At 46.7% G+C, this 23,696-nt stretch overlaps 1 protein-coding gene across 2 annotated transcripts in view; it reads left to right on the top strand.

The window, feature by feature from the left end:
• Nucleotides 1-23,696, top strand: part of MRPL1 (mitochondrial ribosomal protein L1) — a 229,224-nt gene that overhangs the window by 104,852 nt on the left and 100,676 nt on the right. For both annotated transcript variants that reach the window (XM_063919596.1, XM_063919593.1), the window contains 2 exons: nt 10,862-10,933; nt 21,108-21,219. In XM_063919596.1, coding sequence (XP_063775666.1) covers nt 10,862-10,933; nt 21,108-21,219 — 184 coding nt within the window. The remainder of the gene's footprint in view (nt 1-10,861; nt 10,934-21,107; nt 21,220-23,696) is intronic.

Genomic DNA, 23,696 nt, shown 5'->3' with positions numbered 1-23,696 from the left:
ATACAGATGTTGACACGGATACCGACTCCAGTGTCGACGATGATGAGACGAGTGTACCCTCCAATAGATCCACCCGTTATATGATTGAGGCTATGAAAAATGTTTTACACATTTCTGATGATACCCCAGGTACCACAAAAAAGGGTATTATGTTTGGTGAGAAAAAACTACCAGTAGTTTTTCCTGCATCTGACGAATTAAATGAGGTGTGTGAGGAAGCGTGGACTTCCCCAGATAAGAAATTGATCATTTCTAAACGGTTAATGGCTGCGTACCCTTTCCCGCCAGAGGATAGGTCACGCTGGGAAACGCCCCCTAGGGTAGATAAAGCATTGACACGCTTATCAAAGAAGGTGGCACTACCGTCTCCGGATACGGCCGCCCTAAAAGAACCTGCTGATAGAAAGCTGGAAAGTACCCTAAAAGTTATATACACACACACTGGCATTATATTGAGACCCGCTATTGCATCAGCTTGGATGTGCAGTGCTGCTGCTGCGTGGTCAGACGCCCTGTCGGAAAACATTGATACCATGGATAGGGACAATATTTTGCTAACGATTGACCATATAAAAGACGCGGTCTTATACATGCGTGATGCACAGAGGGATATTTGCCGGCTGGCATCAAAAATAAGCGCTATGTACATTGCCGCCAGACGGGGGTTATGGACTAGGCAATGGTCAGGTGATGCCGACTCCAAGCGGCACATGGAAGTTTTACCCTATAAAGGGGTGGAACTTTTTGGGGAAGGTCTTTCAGACCTCGTTTCCACAGCTACTGCTGGGAAATCGACTTTTTTGCCACAGGCTACCCCACAGCAAAAGAAAGCACCGTATTATCAGGTACAGTCCTTTCGGCCCCAGAAAAATAAGCGGACTAGAGGCTCATCCTTTCTGCCGAGGGGCAGAGGAAGGGGGAAAAAGCTGCAGCACACAGCTAGTTCCCAGGAGCAGAAGTCCTCCCCTGCGTCCGGTAAGTCCACAGCATGACGCTGGGGCTGCTCAGGCGGAATCGGGAACGGTGGGGGCACGTCTCAGGTTTTTCAGCACACAGTGGGCTCTCTCACAAGTGGATCCCTGGGTCCTTCAAGTAGTATCTCAGGGGTACAGGCTGGAATTCGAGACGTCTCCCCCCCGCCGTTTCCTAAAATCTGCCTTGCCAGCAACTCCCTCTGCCAGGGAGGCAGTGTTGGTGGCTATTCAAAAACTGTATTCACAGAAAGTGATCGTCAAGGTACCCCTCCTTCAGCAAGGAAAGGGTTACTACTCCACAATGTTTGTGGTACCGAAACCGGACGGTTCGGTGAGACCCATCTTAAATTTAAAAACCTTGAACACTTATATCAAAAGGTTCAAGTTCAAGATGGAATCGCTCAGGGCGGTTATTGCGAGCCTGGAGGAGGGGGATTACATGGTATCCCTGGACATCAAGGATGCGTACCTGCATGTCCCCATTTACCCTCCGCACCAGGAGTACCTCAGATTTGTGGTACAGGACTGTCACTATCAGTTCCAGACGCTGCCGTTCGGGTTATCCACGGCACCGAGGGTCTTTACCAAGGTAATGGTCGAAATGATGATACTCCTTCGCAAGAAGGGAGTTTTAATTATCCCGTACTTGGACGATCTCCTGATAAAGGCGAGGTCCAAAGAACAGTTGATAGTGGGGGTGGCACTTTCTCAGGAAGTGCTACAACAGCACGGCTGGATTCTAAACATTCCAAAGTCACAGCTGGTCCCGACGACACGTCTTCTGTTCCTGGGAATGATTCTGGACACAGACCAGAAAAGAGTGTTTCTTCCACTGGAAAAAGCAGAGGAATTGTCATCTCTGGTCAGAGACATCCTAAAACCAGGAAAAGTGTCGGTACATCAATGCACACGAGTCCTGGGAAAAATGGTAGCTTCGTACGAAGCAATTCCATTCGGAAGGTTCCACGCAAGGACGTTCCAGTGGGACCTGTTGGACAAATGGTCCGGGTCCCATCTCCAGATGCAACAGCGGATAACCCTATCGGCCAGAACCAGGGTGTCGCTGCTGTGGTGGCTGCAGAGGGCTCATCTGCTAGAGGGCCGCAGATTCGGAATACAGGACTGGGTCCTGGTGACCACGGATGCCAGCCTTCGGGGCTGGGGGGCAGTCACAAGGGGAAGAAATTTCCAAGGACTGTGGTCAAATCAGGAGATTTCTCTTCACATAAATATCCTGGAGCTAAGGGCCCTTTACAATGCCCTAAGCCAGGCAAGACCCCTGCTTCAAAACCAGCCGGTACTGATCCAGTCAGACAACATCACGGCGGTCGCCCATGTAAACAGACAGGGCGGCACGAGAAGCAGGATGGCGATGGCAGAAGCCACAAGGATTCTCAGATGGGCAGAGAATCATGTGTTAGCACTGACGGCAGTGTTCATTCCGGGAGTGGACAACTGGGAAGCAGACTTCCTCAGCAGGCACGACCTCCACCCGGGAGAATGGGGACTTCATCCAGAAGTCTTCCAAATGCTGGTCAACCGGTGGGAAAAACCACAGGTAGACATGATGGCGTCCCGCCTCAACAAGAAGTTGAAAAGATATTGCGCCCGGTCAAGAGACCCTCAGGCGATAGCGGTGGACGCTCTAGTGACACCATGGGTGTACCAGTCGGTTTATGTGTTTCCTCCTCTACCTCTCATACCCAAGGTACTGAGAATAATAAGAAGGCGAGGAGTGAAAACCATACTCGTGGTTCCGGATTGGCCAAGAAGAGCTTGGTACCCGGAACTTCAAGAGATGCTTACAGAGGACCCTTGGCCTCTGCCGCTCAGACAAGACCTGCTGCAGCAGGGACCCTGTCTGTTCCAAGACTTACCGCGGCTGCGTTTGACGGCATGGCGGTTGAACACCGGATCCTGAAGGAAAAGGGTATTCCGGAGGAAGTCATCCCTACCCTGATCAAAGCCAGGAAGGATGTCACCGCAAGACATTATCACCGCATTTGGCGAAAATATGTTGCTTGGTGTGAGGCCATGAAGGCCCCGACGGAGGAATTTCAACTGGGTCGATTCCTGCACTTCCTGCAAGCAGGGGTGACGTTGGGCCTCAAATTGGGGTCCATAAAGGTCCAGATTTCGGGTCTGTCGATTTTCTTCCAAAAAGAACTGGCTTCACTGCCCGAAGTTCAGACTTTTGTCAAAGGAGTACTGCATATTCAGCCTCCTTTTGTGCCCCCAGTGGCACCTTGGGATCTCAATGTGGTTTTGGCATTCCTGAAATCACATTGGTTCGAACCACTTAAGACTGTGGATTTAAAATATCTCACGTGGAAAGTGGTCATGCTGTTGGCCTTGGCGTCGGCCAGGCGGGTTTCAGAATTGGCGGCTTTGTCTTGTAAAAGCCCTTATCTGATTTTCCATATGGATAGGGCAGAATTGAGGACTCGTCCTAAGTTTCTCCCAAAGGTGGTCTCAGTTTTTCACTTGAACCAACCTATTGTGGTGCCTGCGGCTACTAGGGACTTGGAGGATTCCAAGTTGCTGGACGTAGTCAGGGCCCTAAAAATTTATATTTCCAGGACGGCTGGAGTCCGAAAGACTGACTCGCTGTTTATCCTGTATGCACCCACCAAGCTGGGTGCTCCTGCTTCTAAGCAGTCTATTGCGCGCTGGATTTGTAGCACTATTCAGCTGGCGCATTCTGCGGTAGGCTTACCGCAGCCTAAATCTGTAAAAGCCCATTCCACACGGAAGGTGGGCTCATCTTGGGCGGCTGCCCGAGGGGTCTCGGCTTTACAACTTTGCCGAGCAGCTACTTGGTCGGGGGCAAACACGTTTGCAAAATTCTACAAATTTGATACCCTGGCTGAGGAGGACCTGGAATTCTCTCATTCGGTGCTGCAGAGTCATCCTCACTCTCCCGCCCGTTTGGGAGCTTTGGTATAATCCCCATGGTCCTTACGGAGTCCCCAGCATCCACTAGGACGTCAGAGAAAATAAGAATTTACTCACCGGTAATTCTATTTCTCGTAGTCCGTAGTGGATGCTGGGCGCCCATCCCAAGTGCGGATTGTCTGCAATACCTGTACATAGTTATTGTTACAAAAATCGGGTTTTGTTGTGAGCCATCTCTTCAGAGGCTCCATTTGTTATCATACTGTTAACCGGGGTTCCTATCACGTGTTATATGGTGTGATTGGTGTGGCTGGTATGAGTCTTACCCGGGATTCAAAAATCCTTCCTTATTGTGTCAGCTCTTCCGGGCACAGTTCCTAACTGAGGCTTGGAGGAGGGTCATAGGGGGAGGAGCCAGTGCACACCAGATAGTCCTAAATCTTTCTTTAGATGTGCCCAGTCTCCTGCGGGGCCGTCTATTCCCCATGGTCCTTACGGAGTCCCCAGCATCCACTACGGACTACGAGAAATAGAATTACCGGTGAGTAAATTCTTATTTTTTTTTTTTTTTTTTTTGCTTCTTGCTGTTGGCAATAATGCTTTTTTCCCTAACTTGCCACAATAACATTACATCTTTTCTAATTTTCACCTTTTGTAGCTTAAATAAGTTATGTGTGAGCACTAGTAAGAAACGCCTGTAACTGCGCTCAGCTGTGTGCTTGTTTGTTGAAGGTGTATAGAAGTAACGAGGATACAAGTAGTGGATAAAACGAATTGTCTACAGGTTGAGTCTCCCATTTCCAAAATGCTTGGGACCAGAAGTATTGTGGATATTGGATATTCCACATTTGGAATACAGGTTGAGTATCCCTTATCCAAATATTCCGAAATACGGAATTTTTTGAGTGAGTGAGATAGTGAAACCTTTATTTTCTGATGTCTCACTATACACAAACTTTGTTTAATACACAAAGTTATTAAAAATATTGGCTAAAATTACCTCCAGGAAGTGTGTATAAGGCATATATGTAACATAAATGCATTCTGTGCTTAGACTTAGATCCCATCGCCATGATATCTCATTATGGTATGCAATTATTCCAAAATACGGAAAAATCCGATATCCAAAATACTTCTAGTCCCAAGCATTTTGGATAAGGGATACTCCACCTGTATTTGCACTACACAATGAGATATCTTGGGGGTGGGACAAACACAGAATGCATTGATGTTTCGTATACACGTAGCCTGAAGGAAATTTTAAACAATGTTTGTAATAATTTTGTGCATTACTCAAAGTTTGTGGACATTGAACCATCAGAAAGCAAAGGTGTCACATTCAGCTTGATACCCATGTGCTTACCTGGCCGATGTGTTTGCCGATCCTTTTTTCCCTGCTCCAAACTGTATCACCGGGAGTGCTGGTGGATGATAATAGGTCCGTTAAGGGGCCAATGTTCCCACTGACTGGTCCTGCTCATCGGTTCCAAATTCCGGTGTGTGTATGGTCAGGCACATACCGGCATGGTGCCTCATAACCTCCCGATGCGTCTGGGAATTCCGGGTTCTCAGGTCTCATGGGATTTCACTCAGTGTCCCATACAGACGGCCGGCTGCTATTGCTGTTACAGGAAAGTGTTTCTTTTGAGCGTAGCGGGCTTCTGGCCTTCCTGTGGGAAGCGAAGAGAATTCTTAGAGCAGGTTGCCCTTTATTCTTCATGTATGTTGACGTCACATTCTGAAGGGGGACCCAGTTCCCTTGGTGATATGACGTTGTTTAGTTTGAGGACAGTTCTGATTGGTTATTCGAGTTAACAATTTATTAACTCTTGTTCATTTCTTGTTGTTCCTCTGTTTGTTCTCAGTCTAGGTTTAGTTCTGTGTGTAAGTATATTGTGATTACGTTTTTATTCTGAACAGCCCAATCCATGATTTCCAATGTTTCATGCATAGAGATACTGAACGAGTACCTTCATGCTGTTTTGACATTATTAAAAGGAAGGGGGATATAAAAGAGTGTGAAAGAGGTCCACAAAAACTACACCACTGGAATCATTTCTGTCTTGTGCATTATGGGCCTGTTTCAGATTTGTACATAAATCTGATGGTTTGGGGTCTACGCATGTGCAGAATAGGTCTTGCGATATTGCTCATAGCCACAGCATGAGTGACATGATTGACATGCTGCGCCATTTGGGTGGTGGCGACAGAATCCATTTTACAAAACGGAGGCGTCACCCCTATTTTCTAGGCTTGCCAGGCTTAGGATCTGCGTCATCGGACGCAGACTTCCTGGACCCGATTACTCCAGCTAGTCTGACTGACTGAGGACTGCTCCCACAGCAAGTCGCAATCAATGCAATGGTGAGCTGATACTGCATCCTCAGACGCAGCACTCTGATCTCACAGATGGAAATACAGATCCTACAGACTGCTCCTGCTGCATTTGCATTTTATTTGTACAGGATTGCACAGCCGCTTCCCTGTGGCCGTGCAATACCATACAAATCAGAATCGGTACCTATGACATATAATTCTAACCTGAAGAAGTGGAATAGGCTTGAATCAGATATTAATAGAAAGCCTGCGGACATGGTAGTCATTTGTGACTGGTGACTACAGGACTAACAGTTAAGCAGGGGCCGTCCCTTCTGGATCTCCGACTGGGTCATCCTGACAACGGACGCCAGTCTGTGAGGTTGAGGCACGGTGTTGGTGCAACACTCTCTCCAGGGTCGGTGGACCAGGGAGGAATCTCTCCTTCCGATTAACATTATGAAACTGCGGGCAATGTTCAATGCGTTGACACTGGCCCTGCCTTTGGAACAGAACAGGCCTGTTCAAGTACAATCAGACATCGCCACCACGGTGGCGTACATAAATCATCAAGGCGGCACTCGAAGCCGCATGGCTATGATGGAAGTGTCAAAAATCCAGTGAGCGGAACGCCATTTGCCAGCCATATCGGAAGTGTTCATTCCGGGAGTCCTCAACTGGGAAGCGGACTTCCTTGGTCCTCAGGACATGCATGCCGGAGAGTGGAGTCTTCATCAGAAGTCTTTCAACTACTAGTGAACAAGTGGGGCCTACCAGATGTAGACCTGATGGTATCTCGACACAAGGTTCCAGTCTTCGGAGCAAGGACAAGGGATCCTCAAGCAGCGTTCATGGATGCACTGGCAATTCCATGGAACTTTCGGCTGTCGTACGTGTAATATGGCAGTTCAAGCAAGAAGGAGGAATACTATTTCTAATCGCTCCAGCGTGGCCCAGACTGCATTGGTTCTCAGACCTGCAGGGTCTCTCGATAGAGCGTCCTCTTCTGTTTCCTCAACACCCAGACCTCTTCGGGAATAGGATCAATTGGGGAGGTGGAGGGGGGTGAGGACCGGATGAGGACCATGACTTCCTCTCCAGATACAGGGAAGAAAGATGTCAGAGTTGCTAGGAGGGAAGAAAAGGGGGGGTTGAGAAATGGAGGAGGGGGGTTGCTCAAGTTCTAGTGGGATGTTAAGTCCTGACGAATGGAGTAAATTTTGGGTGTGAAGTAGGTGGCAAAGTCAAGAGCAGAAAGTGAAGAGGGGAGTTGAGGTGGGGGTGGGCAGAGGAGCGAGTTGACAGTGGCAAACAGGCGTCTGAGATTTGAGGATTGGGAGGAGATGAGGTTTTTGAAGTAACCTTGTTTTGAGAGGGTGAAGGCAGCAAAGTAGGATGAGAGCATAAATTTGTAGTGGAGGAAGTCGGCCTTATTGCGTGATTTCCTCCACTGTCGCTCAGCGGTACATGAGCATTTTTGCAGATATCTGGTTGCATTTGGTGTGCCAGGGTTGAGGTGTCGATCTGCGAGGGTGTAGTGGTTGGTGGGGTGACAGAGTCAAGAGCAGAGGTAAGGGATGCATTGTAAAGGGAAGTAGCTTGTTCAGGGCAGGAAAGAGAGAGAATAGGAGAGAGTCAAACAGGGAAGATAGGGAAGTGGTTTCAACAGCCTCAATGTTACGCTTAGTGATGGTAGTCTTATGTGGTAAACATAGAGAAGCAGATAGAGAGGTTAAAAGTGAGCAGGTGATGGTCAGAGAGGGGGAACAGGGAGTTAGAGAAATCAGAAAAAATCACAGCGGTGAGTGAAAACCAGATCCAGTGAGCTTCCATTCACATGGGAGGGGGAGGAGGTCCACTGGGAGAGACCAAGAGAAGAGGTGAGGTTAAGGAGTTTAGTGGCAGGTGATTTTGTGGGGTTACCGATAGGGATGTTGAAATCACCTTAGATAATGAAGGGAATGTCAGAAGAGAGGAAGTCAGGAAGCAAAGTTGTCAAGGAATTTGGAGGGCATGGCAGGGGGGCGGTAAATGACAGCTGCTCGAAGATATACAGGTTGGAAGAGGCGTATGGCATGGACCTCAAATGTAGAGAATGTAAGTGATGGTTCTGGTGGTATGAGTTGGTATGAGTAGCTAGAGGGTAGTAGGAGCCCAACACCACCACCGTAGCGACCCCCAGGTCGGGGTGTGTGTGAGATTGTGAGACCCCCTGCCGAGAGAACAGCGGGAGAAACTGTGTCAGAGGGGGTAATCCAAGTTTCAGTGATGGCTAGGAGATTGCGTCTCTTCCTGACGTTCACACTTTCACTCAAGGTGTTCTAAGGATACAGCCATGAAAAGGCATTGGTAATCCAGTCGATGGTGCGGGATGTCCTAAAACCAGCCCGGATATCGGTGCATCTATGCATTTGCCTTTTGTGGAAGATCTTCGCCTCTTACAAGGCTCTGCAGTACGGAAGGTTTCATGCGAGGCCCTTCCAGCTGGATCTGCTGGACAAATGGTCTGGATCGCATCTTCACATGCACCAGAGGATACGTCGGTCACCAAAAGCCAGAATTTCTCTTCTGTAGTTGGCTTCAGACTTCTCACCTGACCAAGGGTCGAAGGGTCGGGATTCAAAATTGGGTTCTGCTAACCACAGACGCAAGCCTCCGAGGTTGGGGAGCAGTCACCCAGGGGGAACAGTTCCAAGGAAAATGGTCAAGTCAGGAAACCATTCTTCCGATCAACATTCTGGAACTAAGGGCCATATACAACGCCCTGCTACTTGCATCGCATCTTCTTCAAAATCATGCCATTCAGGTTCAGTCAGACAATGTGACGGCAGTAACGTACATTAACCGACAGGGCAGAACGAAGAGCAGAGCAGCAATGTCGGAGGTAACAAGAATTCTCCTCTGGGCAGAAAGACATGCGGTGGTGCTGTCGGCAATCTTCATTCCGGGAGTAGACAACTGGGAAGCGGACTTCATCAGCAGACATGACCTCCACCCGGGAGATTGGAGCCTTCACCCGCAGGTGGTCGAGTCCTTAACACATCAGTGGGGAATTCCACAGATAGACATGATGGCCTCTCGTCTCAACAAGAAGCTAAAGCAATATTGTTCCAGGTTAAGGGACCCGCAAGCATTGGCGGTGGACACTCTGGTGACTCCATGGGTCTACCAAATAGTTTACGTGTTTCCACCTCTTCCACTGATCCCAAGAATTTGCAAAAGAATAAAAAGGGAAAAGGTTCAAGAAATTCTCATTGCTTAGGATTGGTCAAGAAGGGCCTGGTACGCTGGTCTACTGGAGATGCTCCTAGAAGTCCCATGGCCTCTACCTCTTCGAGAGGATCTTCTACAAGAGGGACGTTCATCTATCAAGACTTACCACAGCTACGTTTGACGGCATGGAAGTTGAGCATCAAATTTTAGCCTGGAAAGGCATTCCGAACAAGGTTATTCCAACTCTGATTCAAGCCAGGAAAGGGGTAACATCTAAATATTATCACCGTATTTGGAAAATATGTCTCTTGGTGTGAAAACAGGAAATTTCCTGCAGTGAAATTTCAACTGGGACCTTTTCTCCTTTTTCTACAGTCGGGTGTGGATGTGGGCCTACGTTTGGGCTCCTTGAAGGTCCAGATTTCGGCCTTATCCATTTTCTTCTAGAAACAATTGACTTCCCTCCCGGAGGTTCAGACATTCTTGAAGGGGGTTCTGCACATCCAACTGCCCTTTGTGCCACCCACGGCACCTTGGGATCTGAACGTGGTGTTGCAGTTCCTACAATCGGAATGGTTTGAGCCTTTACAGGAGGTTGATTTAAAGTTTCTTACGTGGAAGACCGTTACACTGTTGGCCTTAGCTTCTGCAGGTGTGTGTCCGAACTGGGGGCGTTGTCTCACATTAGCCCCTATTTGATTTTTCATGAAGATAAAGCTGAACTAAGAACTCGTCAGCAATTTCTTCCTAAGGCGGTGTCTGCGTTTCATATCAACCAACTTATTGTGGTTCCGGTGCTTACTGACACCTCTGCTACCTCAAAGTCCTTGGATGTTGTGTGGGCTTTGAAGATCTACGTAAAGCGGACAGCTCGTCGCAGGAAATCTGACACTGTTTGTTCTCTATGATCCCAAGAAAATTGGGTGTCCTGCTTCAAAGCAGTCTATTGCTCACTGGATCAGGCTTACTATCTAGCATGCTTATTAATCAGCGGGATTGCCGGTCCCTAAAGTTCATGCCCACTCTACTAGGTCGGTGGGTTCTTCCTGGGCGGCTGCCCGGGGTGTCTCGGCTCTACAACTCTGCCGAGCAGCTACTTGATCGGGTTCGAACACGGTTGCTATCTGTCTGGATTGGAAGAATATGACCTAATGAGATGATTATTAGTAAGAGAAACGTTTTATGCATTAGTTTATTGCAGATAAGTTAGGTGTGATTTCAGTTTGGCATTGGGAGCGGAGAACAGCTGCCATATTTTACTTAGCTTAAGGAATGTTAGCTGCTACTATTTGTAGGACACAAAGGACGTGTTTTATTTGGTTGTTTTTTTGTGTGTGTTGCATTACTTGTGCTCCAATTCTTTATATAATGACACACATATTTGAGATAATAGGCTAAACTGACATACAATAAAAAATATTGGTTTTGATTTTGTATTTTTATATATTACTCTTTTTCAACAGAAAGCAGAAGAAGCTGAATTAGCTAGAAAAAGTGGCTCAGCATTTGTTGGAGGGATTGAACTCATCCCTGAGGTATCATGTTTCATGCCTAAATTCATATGCCATGCATGTGCACATAACAGAGATTCTATAAGAATGCTAAAGATAACTAGCGTCTACATTCTATGTTGTGGGACAGTGTTTGTTTCTTTTGTGTCTGAAAATCGAGATGTTTTGGCCTGTAGTACCCTCAAACATGAATGACCAGCTCTGATTTCCCTTTCAGCTGGTGGGATACAATTCTATCTGTTAGCTGAAAAATAAAGTAATAAAGTACTGATGAGTAGGTATAGTTTGCACTTCAGAGAAGATTTATGTATGACTTGTCAGTTGGGTATGCATACTCACACGGTGGAATCACTTCTTCTGTCACTGCATAGCACTGAGATAAACCAGAGAACAAAAATACAATATCCAAAAGTGATTGTTTGCATGTTAGTTTCAAAGTAAACCTCAGTCTTCCAGTACATACAGAATTAATTTGCATTAAATAATATGCTCTCTTTTTAAATGTCACTTACAAATCATGCTCTAGCTACAAGGAAAAATCAGCCAGCAGTAGCTACTCATATTTAGCTGTAATAATTTGCCTTCAGTGACCATTATGCAATGGATGCTTCTTGCCACCCAGCGATGCAACAGATAGATTGTTTCCATCAGTCCCTTATTTCCTAATGTGTTCAACCAGATGGGTTTAAGCAGAGCAGAACAAATGTTGAAGGGCGTAGTCAAAGACAACTTATTAAACCAGCCAAAAGCAGCTTTTTGTTTGGTTAGTTGTTTTTTTAAAATGTATGACTATCTTTATGTTGTCCTACATTGGCTTGTGCAGCACATTTCATTAGGGTGTGCACTCTGAGATATCCTGAGTGATATATTCTGTGCCTAGGGGTGTGTCTAGTACTACCTGTGGGCATTTCTAGCACTATTTATTATTTTATTTATTAACCGTTTCTTATATAGCACAGCTTATTCCATTGTGCTTTACAATTTTAAATAGTGATAGAACAACTGAGTAATAACATACAGGCATAGAGGTAGGAAGGCCCTGCTCACAGACTTACAATTTATTGGGAGAATAGGCATTGATACACAAGGACAGGTGCTATCTATTGCAAAATGGTCCAGCCAGATTGGAAAGAGCTGTGTGATATAGTCACATCAATGTTGGTCAGGGGCAGGAGGATGTGAAGTAAATAAAGACAACATATGTGAGGTTATATATAGATTGTATAGAGGGCATATACTTGAGTAGGATAGCTTATGAAGGCTATGTGGGCGGTTCCAGAATTTGAGAAGCTTGCCTGAATAGGTGAGTTTTTAGTGAATGCTTGACTGTTTGGAGACTAAAGGAGAGTCTAATTGTGCGTGGGAGGGTATTCCACAGAGTGTGTGCAGCTCGAAGAAAGTCCTGCAATTGTGAATGGGAGCGAGCAATGCGTGTGGATGAGAGACGCAGAGAGGTCGGGTTGGGTGATATTTTGAGATAACAGAAGTGATGTATGATGGTGCAGTTTGGTTATAGTCTTGTGTGTAAGTACAAATATTTAATATTGAATACGGTAGAAAACAGATAACCAATGGAGGGACTGACAGAGTGGATCAGCAGGTGAGGAATGTTGAGTGAGGAAGATTAGCCTCACAGCTGCATTCAGAATGGATTGTAATGGTGAGAGTCTCTTCTTAGTAAGACCAGTAAAGAGACTATTGCAATAATTAATGCGGGAGATAATGAGAGCATGGATTAGAGTTTTTGCGGGGTCTTGTGTAAGGTATGGTCATATTTTTTATGGGTTTTTTTTTTTAGAGATAAAGTAACATGATTTTGAGACCGATTGAAAGTGAGGAACAAAGGCCTTTTCAGAGTCCAGGAGGACATATAGACTTGTGGGGTAGGGTTGGTTGTCGAGTTCTCAACAGTGATAAAGATATTAGGTTGGTAACTACTATTGGCCAGTGGAAATATAATTTATTTTGTTTTGGAAACATTAAGTTTGAGGTGATGAGATGACATCCAAGATGAAATGGAAGAAAGGCATTCAGTGATGTGGCCCAAAACAGTTGGTAACAATTCTGGGAAGGATAGATAGGTTTAAATATCATCTGCAAACAGATGCACTATATTCTGGTCATCCGTACTCCTCTCATCGTCATTGTCGACCCCAATCTCCCCTATATCCTGTCTCATCCTGCCTCTTATAATCATATACCCCATAAATACCCTCATTTCACTGAAGTGGGACTTTAGTAAAGATAAATAATAGTGCTGAAAATACATATTGGGCCTGATTCAGATGCGGTTGCAGTGCCGACGCAGCAGCAATCTTTTTTAGTGATGGAATTAAGAAAAGAAAAAAAAAACCTGGCGCCAGTGCTTCTTTGGATCAATCTGACAGCTTGCAGCTCCTAATAAGGGAATACTTAAACCTTTCAAAAGGGGGGACGCTCATTTCACCCAGCAGGCCAATCTAGCACTGGCGATGGCGACGTGCGGGACCGCGCGTCTCTATCGCTGTGGGCGGTACACACGGAGAGATCATGCTTAAAATCTAAGCAATCTAGTCAGATTGCTTACCTCCTAGCTGCTGGTACGTCTAGAAATTGCAGCAACACTGAGGGATCACAGTTTGTCTAGCCTACTATTAATGTAATCTTTCAACCCAGGCACTGGCTCTGTGTGAGCTATTTGCAGGCTTCTTTGGGCTCCTTAGAACTCTGACACATTTTCCCGCCGCAATACTGATCATTACTCAGGCAGGGAAACCCGTCAAGGCAGTATTCAAATGATGCCCCGTTTCCTTAGTGCTCATTGGGTTTGGGAGTGGATGGCACACATGTTTGAGCTAATGGGTTTGATAACCACTTAAATTTCTATTTGTTTTCATGTTTTGTGTTGGCTCCTAATAATATGCATTTATGCAATGTGCATAGATATTTTTATTAACAGTTTCTTATATAGCCCAGCAAATTCTGTTGCACTTTACAGTTGGAAACAACAGTGGTAACATAAAACAAAACAATTGCGATGGGGGCGTGGCCTGGAGGCTGAACTGTCCGGCAGCACAAACTGTGAGCTCCGCAGTAACTGAGGGAATATATCCTCAACATTCATCCCCTGTCTCGAGACTCCAAATTCGACCCCCCTGACTGAGGGAACACTCTATTGTGGTGGGCTAGCGCTGCGGAATCGGGGAGCCGGTATACTGGCTCCCGCGGGTTGCGGCCTACCCACCACTCCAAAGCCGGGGCCTAAATTTTGGGCGCTCACGCGGCGGGCCGTCCGGAGCTTGAACCCCGGGTCCGTCCCCGGCGTGCCTTTGCTTGGGCCCCCTGAGTCCGGACCCCCTCAACGGACCGCTGAGACACCCTACACCGCGGGGGAGGAGAGGAACGGCCGGAGCGCAGACGCTGAAGACCCGGAGCTCCGAGGGCGGCGGCCATCTTGAGTCTCGGGACCCGTGGTGATGGACGCGAGGCCCGATGACTCTCACTGAATGCAGAGGTGAGCCGCTCCCCTAACATACTCCCCCCCCCCCCCCCCCCACCAACACCCGCGCTAATCACCGGCGGACGACCGCTGCTGGCTGCTTTGCGCGGGCCGCCAAAAGGGGACACAGCAACACAGCTCCACTGCAACCTTCCGCCTGGGGATGGTCCTCGGTCCCAGCCCTGCCGTCACCGCTCTCTTCCCGGGGGCATTATTATTATCACCTGGAGTAGCGGCTCCACAAGACGGTCCGGCGCGGCCTCCCGCGATACCCTGCCCGCTGCGGCCTCCAGCTCAGCGCCGGGGGCTCGAGTTTGCTGCAGACCCCACTCGTGAGCTCCACACCCAAAACGGGACGGCTCGGGGCGCTCTACGGCCCTCGGACCTCCTCCAACGTGACTTGCTAGGTGGCCCCTGACCTGCGAGCCCCATCCGGACGCTGGGGAACCCCTTCCACGGCCCCGGGAAGACAAAGTACCCTTTGCAGGCCCTGGCTGCGGCCATCTTGACCCTCACAAATGCTGGCACCTCCTCTTCCCCCCCTGCCTTGGTGTTAAGCTGGGCTCAGGGGGGTGCCCCCATCTCTCCCTACAGGGGCTCTATATGCTCAAACCCCCCACTTCCCCTCAGTATTGAATCTTAATACAGTCTGCTGGGATTTTCTGATATTTCACTACTGTTCTGGCCTTTTCTGTATTATAATCTACAGTTCGGGGGCGCCATCTCCTGGCCATTGCCTACGACTACGCCTGCATTATACCCCAGCCTTCTGTGATACTATTGAGCAGGGGCATGTGCTGCTGAATGCCGGCGGGCGCGACCCTGGGGGTCTTGTTCTTGTGCTTATGCCTATTCTCATTTCTCGTCTCGTGATGGATCACTAACTATTTATGCTATTGCTCAGTTCTGCCCTATGACCCCTTCTTTTGCCGGGACTGTCACACAACATGCCTAACATGCCTAAGTCCAAGTCCAAGAAAGCTACATCCTCTGCGGAAATATCTTCCTTTATTTCTAAGATGAAGTCTAGTGCAACTAAATTACCAGCCGCCCCCCCTCCTGCCCCAGTTTCGGAATCTGAGGAAGACTCGCCTGTCATAGACCCCTCCATGAAAGATTGCATCTCCTCCATCCTAACGGAGATGAAATCGTTGAAACAGGCTTTCCACTCGGAGATCCATAAAGCCATCTCCGGCCTCAAGGCGGAGATATCGGATCTTGGGGCCCGCACTAATGATGTTGAACAGAAAATTGATGAAGTCATAACCTTCCAGCAGGAACTAGAACATTCGGTCCATGTTATGCAGGAAGATATCTATCTACTCCAAGACCAACAGGAGGACGCAGATAACCGCGCGCGACGTAATAACTTGCGTATTAAACATATCCCGGAGTCGGTGGAACCAGCACAACTGGAAGATTTCCTCCTCCGGTTCTTTCAACACCTCCTGCCGGATGTCCCGCGTGAGCAGTTTCTCCTAGACAGGGCTCATCGCTCCCTACGCCAAAAGCCCTCAACTTCGTCCCCTCCAAGAGACGTAGTTTTACGCTGTCACTACTTCAAAACTAAGGACAGAATTTTGACGGCGGCCCGGAACAAGGACTTGTGTCTGTTTGAATCGCATAAGCTAATGGTGTTTCAGGACTTATCCCCTACTACTCTTAAGAGGCGCTTTGATCTGAGGGAGTACACCCAAATCCTTAGGGATAATCAAATCCGCTACAGATGGGGTTATCCCTTCGCCCTAATTGTGCAGCTCGATGGGAAGAGACTGCTGGCACGAACCAAGGAGGAGGCTCATCGGCTTCTTCTGAGACTTAACCTACCCCCCCGGAGTCCGATAAACCTTCCTCCCCGCAGGATGCACCAGATCTCCGACGCACTCCAAATTCACCCCTCCCACAGCGAGCGCCTCGACGCCTTTGGTCGACAATCCCGGCGAGAACCTCTGCAAGACATGACCCTTCGTGAACGTTCCCTCACAGCTGCACTGATGGGTTGCTACATGTCATTTTCTACTGTTGTGCATACTAGTTTAGAGGTTTAAAAGTTCCTTTGCATACTGAGCTTATATAATTGAGCATATGTACTTTCTGTTTATCAGATTCTTAGGTGGTTCATTACGGTTATTTGATGCTACGACCCCCTTGGTCGCCACCCCTGATTAGTTGGTGGGCCCCTAGGTGTTCGGAGCCGTGCCCTCCACCGAGCCATTATAGTCGGTTTTGAGCACAAGGGAGAATTCCTCTCCCTTGATACCCCATACGGGAGCTCAAACATACGGACCCGTACGAAGCGTACAATGGGTCTTTGGCTCGGTAAGTTATACATGTTCATTTTGCATTGTTTTCGATGTTTCTTTTCTCCTCTTTTTCTTCTTCTTCTGCTTCCTACCTCCCCTCGTTCCCCAGGGAGACCAACCATGGGCCCTTAGGGCCATTCATGTGCTGCTTCTACTTGTAATGCCATGTCTGTTAACGTAATATCCTATAATGTGAAGGGTCTCAATAGTCCCCAAAAGAGGACCAAATTATTTCTTTTTCTGAAACAGGTGGGGGGAGACCTGGTATTCCTCCAAGAGACGCACTTTAGAGGTACTTCCCACCCTGAACTACGTTCTAGACGCCACCCTGTCGCCATACACGCCTGTGACCACACCCAGAAGAAAAGAGGGGTCGCCATATTGATTCCCGCCCATTTACACTTAGAACCGGAAAAAATCATTAAGGACAAACGCGGTAGGTTTCTTATTATAGTGGGCAAGCTTAACAATGTTCCCATCACTATGGTTAATGTCTCCGCCCCCAATGTTAATCAGGCCTCGTTTTTTACCTCCTTAGACTCTAAAATCGCCCAATGTAGGAAAGGCGACATTTTAATGGCAGGAGATTTTAACACTATACTCCATCATAGTCTTGATCGCTCCCACTCCCTCCCATTATCCCAGTCCCACACAAGTACTCGCAACTCCAGAGCCTTGCAGTCACTACTCAAAAACCACTTACTATTTGATTCCTGGAGGGTTGTCGACCCTTTAGTTAGAGATTACACATTTTTCTCCCCAGTTCACAATCTATACACTAGAATCGATATGATCATGGTTGGGAGGGACCTGACCTCTAAAATCCTGAAATGCTGTATTCACCCAATTACGTGGTCCGACCACGCCCCGATATCTTTGACTCTGTCTGGGTTGGCTCGCACTTTCTCCCCCCCCTCCTGGTCCCTTAATGATGCCCTTCTCCAACAGTCTGAAGTGCCGCTGCAAACTACTCAGACATTAACCGATTATTTTACTGAGAATCAAACTCCTGGTATATCTGACATGACCCTGTGGGAGGCGCATAAAGCGGTCCTTCGGGGCCACTTTATTCAGATCGCGGCCAGGCTCACTAAACAGCGCTCCCAAAAGATCCTAGAGTTGACTGATCAACTCCAGCATCTGGAGGAAGTTCATAAGTCCTCTCTCCACCCTGCTGATTTAGAAAAGCTACTTAAAGTTAGGGGTGAACTTAATATGCTGTTATCTCACAAGACTGAACAATGCCTTAGACGTCTTAACCAGATTTACTATGAAAAAGGGGATAAAGCAGATAAACTTCTAGCTAGAAAGTTGAGGGCTCAGATTTCTTCCAAAAATATCCTATCTATCCGCACCAAACAGGGAACTTTAACTCATGACCCTGACCGCATTCTGGGTGAATTTGAGGAATTTTATAAATTATTATATAACGCGGAAGCGGCTCCCTCATCATTACCGAGATTTAATGAGGGGATTGAATCCCTCTTAGATAAATGTAACCTACCGTCACTGAGTGACTCGACAGTGTCTCAGTTAGGCTCAGAGATAACTATCGAGGAAATAGATAATGCACTTAAAACTCAGAAATCAGGTAAGGCCCCTGGACCTGATGGGATGTCAATTATGTATTACAAGAAATTCAAGGGGATTCTATTGCCCCACCTCTGTAGGCTCTTCAATGGATTCCTCAGAGGTAATCCTCTGTCGCCCCGTACATTGGAGGCACGAATAGTCTTAATCCATAAACCTGGGAAGGACCCCAACTCCTGTGCTAGTTACCGCCCCATCTCTTTACTAAATAACGATATTAAACTCTTTGCCAAAATCCTAGCCTTGAGATTAAACTCGGTTCTCCCGCGTTTGATACACGCTGACCAGGTGGGCTTCATCCCAGGCCGACAAGCTAGAGACAATACCCGCAGAACTATTAACTTAGTCCATCTTATTAACAAAGCTAGATTACCTTCTATCCTTCTCTCGCTCGATGCAGAGAAGGCTTTTGATAAAATACTTTGGCCCTTCATGTTCGCCACCCTGCGTAGGTTCGGCCTGGGAGGAAGCCTACTTCAGGGTATTCAGGCACTCTACTCCAACCCCTCCGCTAGAGTTCGGGTTAATGGCAAGGACTCTCCCCTCTTCCACATCAACAACGGTACACGTCAGGGATGTCCCCTGTCGCCACTAATTTTTGCTATGACTATCGAACCTCTGGCGTGTATGGTTAGGGCCAACCCCGATATTAAGGGTATCTCTGTTGGTGATGAGGAGTTCAAATTGTCATTATTCGCAGACGATGTTCTGTTAACTCTTTCCTCCCCCACTATATCTATCCCTAACCTATTCAAAACCCTATCGTTATACTCTCATTACTCGGGATATCGTATTAATTATTCCAAATCGGAGGCCCTCCCTTTGCATCTTAATGAGGATACCAGGTCTCTCCTAGCTGCTAACTTTAATTTTGCTTGGCGCTCCAAGAAAATCAGGTATAGAGTCGGACCTCCGTGCTTGGGACAAGCAGATTATAGCCTGGTTTGGACGGATTGTCTCAGTAAAGATGAACATCCTACCCAGGCTATTCCCGTATGCATCCCCGCTGAGGCTTTATGTCGAATGCAGAGACTCTTTCTAAAATTTGTATGGTCTGGTAAACCTCCTAGAATCAGGACCTCCACTCTGGTGCGTGACCCACTAGCTGAAGGCAGAGGATTGCCGGACATCCGTAAATATTATCATGCAACTCACCTGAGCCAGGCTCTCGCTTGGTTCTCTCCAGCACCCCATCTACCCTGGATTCGAATTGAGCGTTTGGCGGCCGGGGTCTCCACTTTGGTTTCCCTACTCACGCAGGTCAAGCCACTACGGACGATACAAACGTGTGCCCAATCCACAAAATTCACCTGCTCCCTGTGGTTTTTCTGCATTCGGCATTATGGTCTATCCACTTTCCCATCACCCATCACTTCCATTTGGGATAATCAGGATTTCCCCCCTGGTTCCACCCTACGGTCGCATTCGTGGCTTCACCTGAACCCGCGTCCGGGACTGGTGTTTGATTTTATAGAAGGTTCTTCCTGGTGCTCCCTACAATCTGTGTGTGATAGATATGATATCTCCCAACCTGTATTTTACGAGTATTTACAAATTCGCTCCTCCTTAAGCTCCCTTCCCAAACCCCAGGTTATTCGCCAACTCACCCCTTTGGAGTGTCTTTGTATTTATTCTCCTATGCGGCAGGGTATTATTTCTATGCTTTATGGTCTACTACGTTCTCTGAAAGCAGCGAACATACTTCCCCATGAACGTAAATGGGAACAGGACCTTGCCCCCCCCCTGAAGAAGATTCATGGCAAATCATTAGACAAAATGTAGCCCAGTCCTCAATTTCCTCCTTAGTGAAGGAAAACTCCTATAAAGTCTATACTAGATGGTATCGGGTCCCTGCAACACTACATAGGATCTTTCCCGGGTCCTCCCCATTGTGTTGGCGTGGGTGCGGGCAAATTGGAGATTTCAAACACATCTGGTGGTCATGCCCCATAATACGCCCGTTCTGGGCTCGGGTGGAAGCTCTTATTGGATCTATTTTCTGTTCACAGATAACCTTGGGCCCTTGGTCGGCCCTACTGGGCCTACCTTTATCCAATCTAGACAGCCATGCGAGCAGCCTGGTACTCCAAATCCTACATGCCGCCAGATGTGTGATAGCTAAAAATTGGAAAAAAACCACTACCCCCCCTAGGAGCATGCTAATAGCTAAAATATGGCATATTTCCATGATGGAGAAAATTACAGCTTCCTTACGGGACAGGTCAGAGAAATATAGGAGGATATGGGAACCCTGGTTCATCTATACTATGCCCTCTACTGCCGGGGTGTGATACATTACGTCAAACAGGTCCCACTAAGCAAAAGCGGTGTTATACTGTCCATGGCTGTACAGATTGTAGTTAGGGGATGCTACCTCCCACGACATGACTTTACCTTGTATGCTCCTTTGATGATCTCCCACTCTCCCATCCCCCCCCCCCCCCCTTCTTTCTCCCATTCTTACTCTCTTCATCTTTGATTCTCTCTTCCTATCCTTCTCTTCACTTTTTGTTCAAACACAGAAAAACTGTTGTCGATATATATTTGGTATTGCTGATGTACTCCCCTGTTTTTGCTATATTTGGTTGCTCCCCACTGGATAACATGTATGTGATTTCGAATTTATTTGGAGTCATCTCCTGTTTGATTTGTATCAGCTTATTCGACTTCTCTTCAATAAAAATATTGCATTAAAAAAAAAAAAAAAAACAATTGCAAACAACAGTGAAAAAACAAGACTGGGTAATAACAGACAGTCATAGAGGTAGGAAGGCCCTGCTCGCAAGCTTACATTTCATAACTAACATTTAAAATGTTGACATTGCAGATCCTGAATGATGAAATACAAGCAGATTTCTACATAGCAACACCTGACATCATTGGCAAGCTGAATATTCTTAAAAACAAGCTGAGGAAAAAATTCCCAAAGACTAAAAGAGGTACGTATGTCAGGAGGAAAGAGTAGTAATTGTTTTTTCACTTCCTGTTATGTCTGCGGAGTAATAAATCTGGAAGGTTACATCACTGGGAAAGTAATAAATGTAGTATAGATGTTAGTTTTCCTCCTCATTTTAAATTGGACATATTAAAGGGCTTATGCATCTCAGGAGTACAGTCAGCCGAATGTTTGCGCACCATCCGTTGTATGGCAGTCATGTCACTGTCCCTGCCTCTGGCCTCCACAATTACCTCATAAAACAGCATTGTATTAAACCAACTGTAAGTTACTATTGGCCCATAAGATATTGTCAAATCCTATAGTTGTCCTGTGCTGAGGAACACAAAAGAAATGTTTCACGTGTAATTTTGATAGCCACAATTGCATACCAGTGACCTGTGGCTGGAGCTGTGCTATCCAATGACATTACTCACACATTGCTCATTATAGAAAGCCTACATAAGTTAAAATTATCCATGCTTGTGGTTGGGATCCAAACCACTGATTGTTGTGTTGGAAGAATGAGCAGCCATGCACAGGTGGACATGCCCCTTATTGCTGGTTTTATACTTTCTTTCTTTTTTTTTTCTAGATCTTGTGGTATCAACATCTTTTCATTATTTTTTTCTGTGTCTCCGTATTTTAACCCATTTTTGACCTGACCAACATTTTTGCTATGAATAGGTTTAAAGTGGACCTTTAATAATAGGTTAATAGGGAACAATTTACTAGAACAGGGTTTAAAAGATCCACAGGTGGAGCTAATTATTTCAGTTGTGATTCTGGGAGGAGAACTGTAAAACACGAACTGTGTGGGGTCCTGAGGACCGAGTTTGAGAACCTGTGTACTAGAAGATATACAGTTTGGAGCTGATGTAGAATTGTAAGCAAAGCCATTCTGTGACATATCTTGCCTGTTCTTACATTGCGTATGCTCCGCTACTGAGCGCAGGCACGTACAGGAAATTCAGAGTCATATGAAACAGTGGCATCTCCACTTGTGGTTGAAAGGGCATGATTATGTGGTAACAGGGTATTAGCATGTAGGCTAGATTTAGTGTAGGTGGGTAGACAGTATCTTAGGCTGTGCTGAGTTTTGCGTACATAGTGATCTGATTTCCAGCAGATCAATTGGTCCAAAACTGTGCTGATCATGGTGGCGGCTATGAAACCTAGCATGTGGATAGGGGCAGAATCATACAACTCTGCATATGGGTACATATCTGCATTTTCTTTGTGCGTGCAATGCTGGTGTAATCAGGGCTGGCGTGCATGCGACTCTGATTTGGCCCCTTTGTAAAAAGTATAGATTTTTTGTTTCTTAGTGGGAAGACTTTGAATAGGAAACTTATCCTTGCTACTAAGTTTTAGGTTTTCTAAACTGGCAGAAACACAAAATCAGTCTTCAAGCCTACTAAAGATTTTATCAGGGAGAACCTCCCATGAAGAGCCACTAAAACACTCGTTTATATGTCGAAAAAATGTAGGCAAAGCATTTGATGTGTCTGACGTTGCAGTTTAAGAGGCAAGAATCTGTCTGTAGATTTACTAGCATTACTAGATGTGCTCACGTTCGGTGCGTTAGTAGCTGGAGGTACAGCTACAGTATAAATGAGTCCAAAGAAAGGAAAAGAAGGATCACTGATATCCTGAAGTCTACACAGGAGAACTATCTGGACCACGGATCTATAGCACCAGTATACCTACTTATGTATATTCAGTCTTTAATAGATTTAACACATTTGTTTGTTGCAATTATAAGGTAAATAAGACACACAGGATGTTACTGAGATGGTGCCTTGTTATGGTTCTCTGTTAGAGAACATGCCGAAGTGTGTCTAACATTGGACAGTGCAGGGAATATTATGATGTTAATTGGATGAAATCTGTTTCTGCTGTCTAAAACAGGATTTCCTTCTTCTTCTTTTTTTTTAACCACTTAAATATTTTTCTCTAACGTCCTAGTGGATGCTGGGGACTCCGTAAGGACCATGGGGAATAGCGGGCTCCGCAGGAGACTGGGCACTCTAAAGAAAGATTTAGTACTATCTGGTATGCACTGGCTCCTCCCTCTATGCCCCTCCTCCAGACCTCAGTTAGAATCTGTGCCCGGCCAGAGCTGGGTGCTCCTAGTGGGCACTCCTGAGCTTGCTAGAAAAGAAAGTATTTTGTCAGGTTTTTTATTTTCAGAGAGCTTCTGCTGGCAACAGACTCTCTGCTACGAGGGACTGAGGGGAGAGAAGCAAACCTACTCACGGCAGCTAGGTAGCGCTTCTTAGGCTACTGGACACCATTAGCTCCAGAGGGATCGAACACAGATACCTAACCTTGATCGTCGGTTCCCGGAAGCCGCGCCGCCGTCCCCCTCGCAGAGCCAGAAGAACAGAAGCAACAGAAGCATGAAGACATTGAAATCGGCGGCTGAAGACTCCTGTCTTCACTTAAGGTAACGCACAGCACTGCAGCTGTGCGCCATTG

This window comes from Pseudophryne corroboree, chromosome 1 (genome assembly GCF_028390025.1).
Source record: "Pseudophryne corroboree isolate aPseCor3 chromosome 1, aPseCor3.hap2, whole genome shotgun sequence".
Taxonomy (NCBI): Eukaryota; Metazoa; Chordata; class Amphibia; order Anura; family Myobatrachidae; genus Pseudophryne; species Pseudophryne corroboree.
Note: the sequence above shows the minus strand (reverse complement) of the source record. Positions and strands in the feature narration are given on the sequence as shown.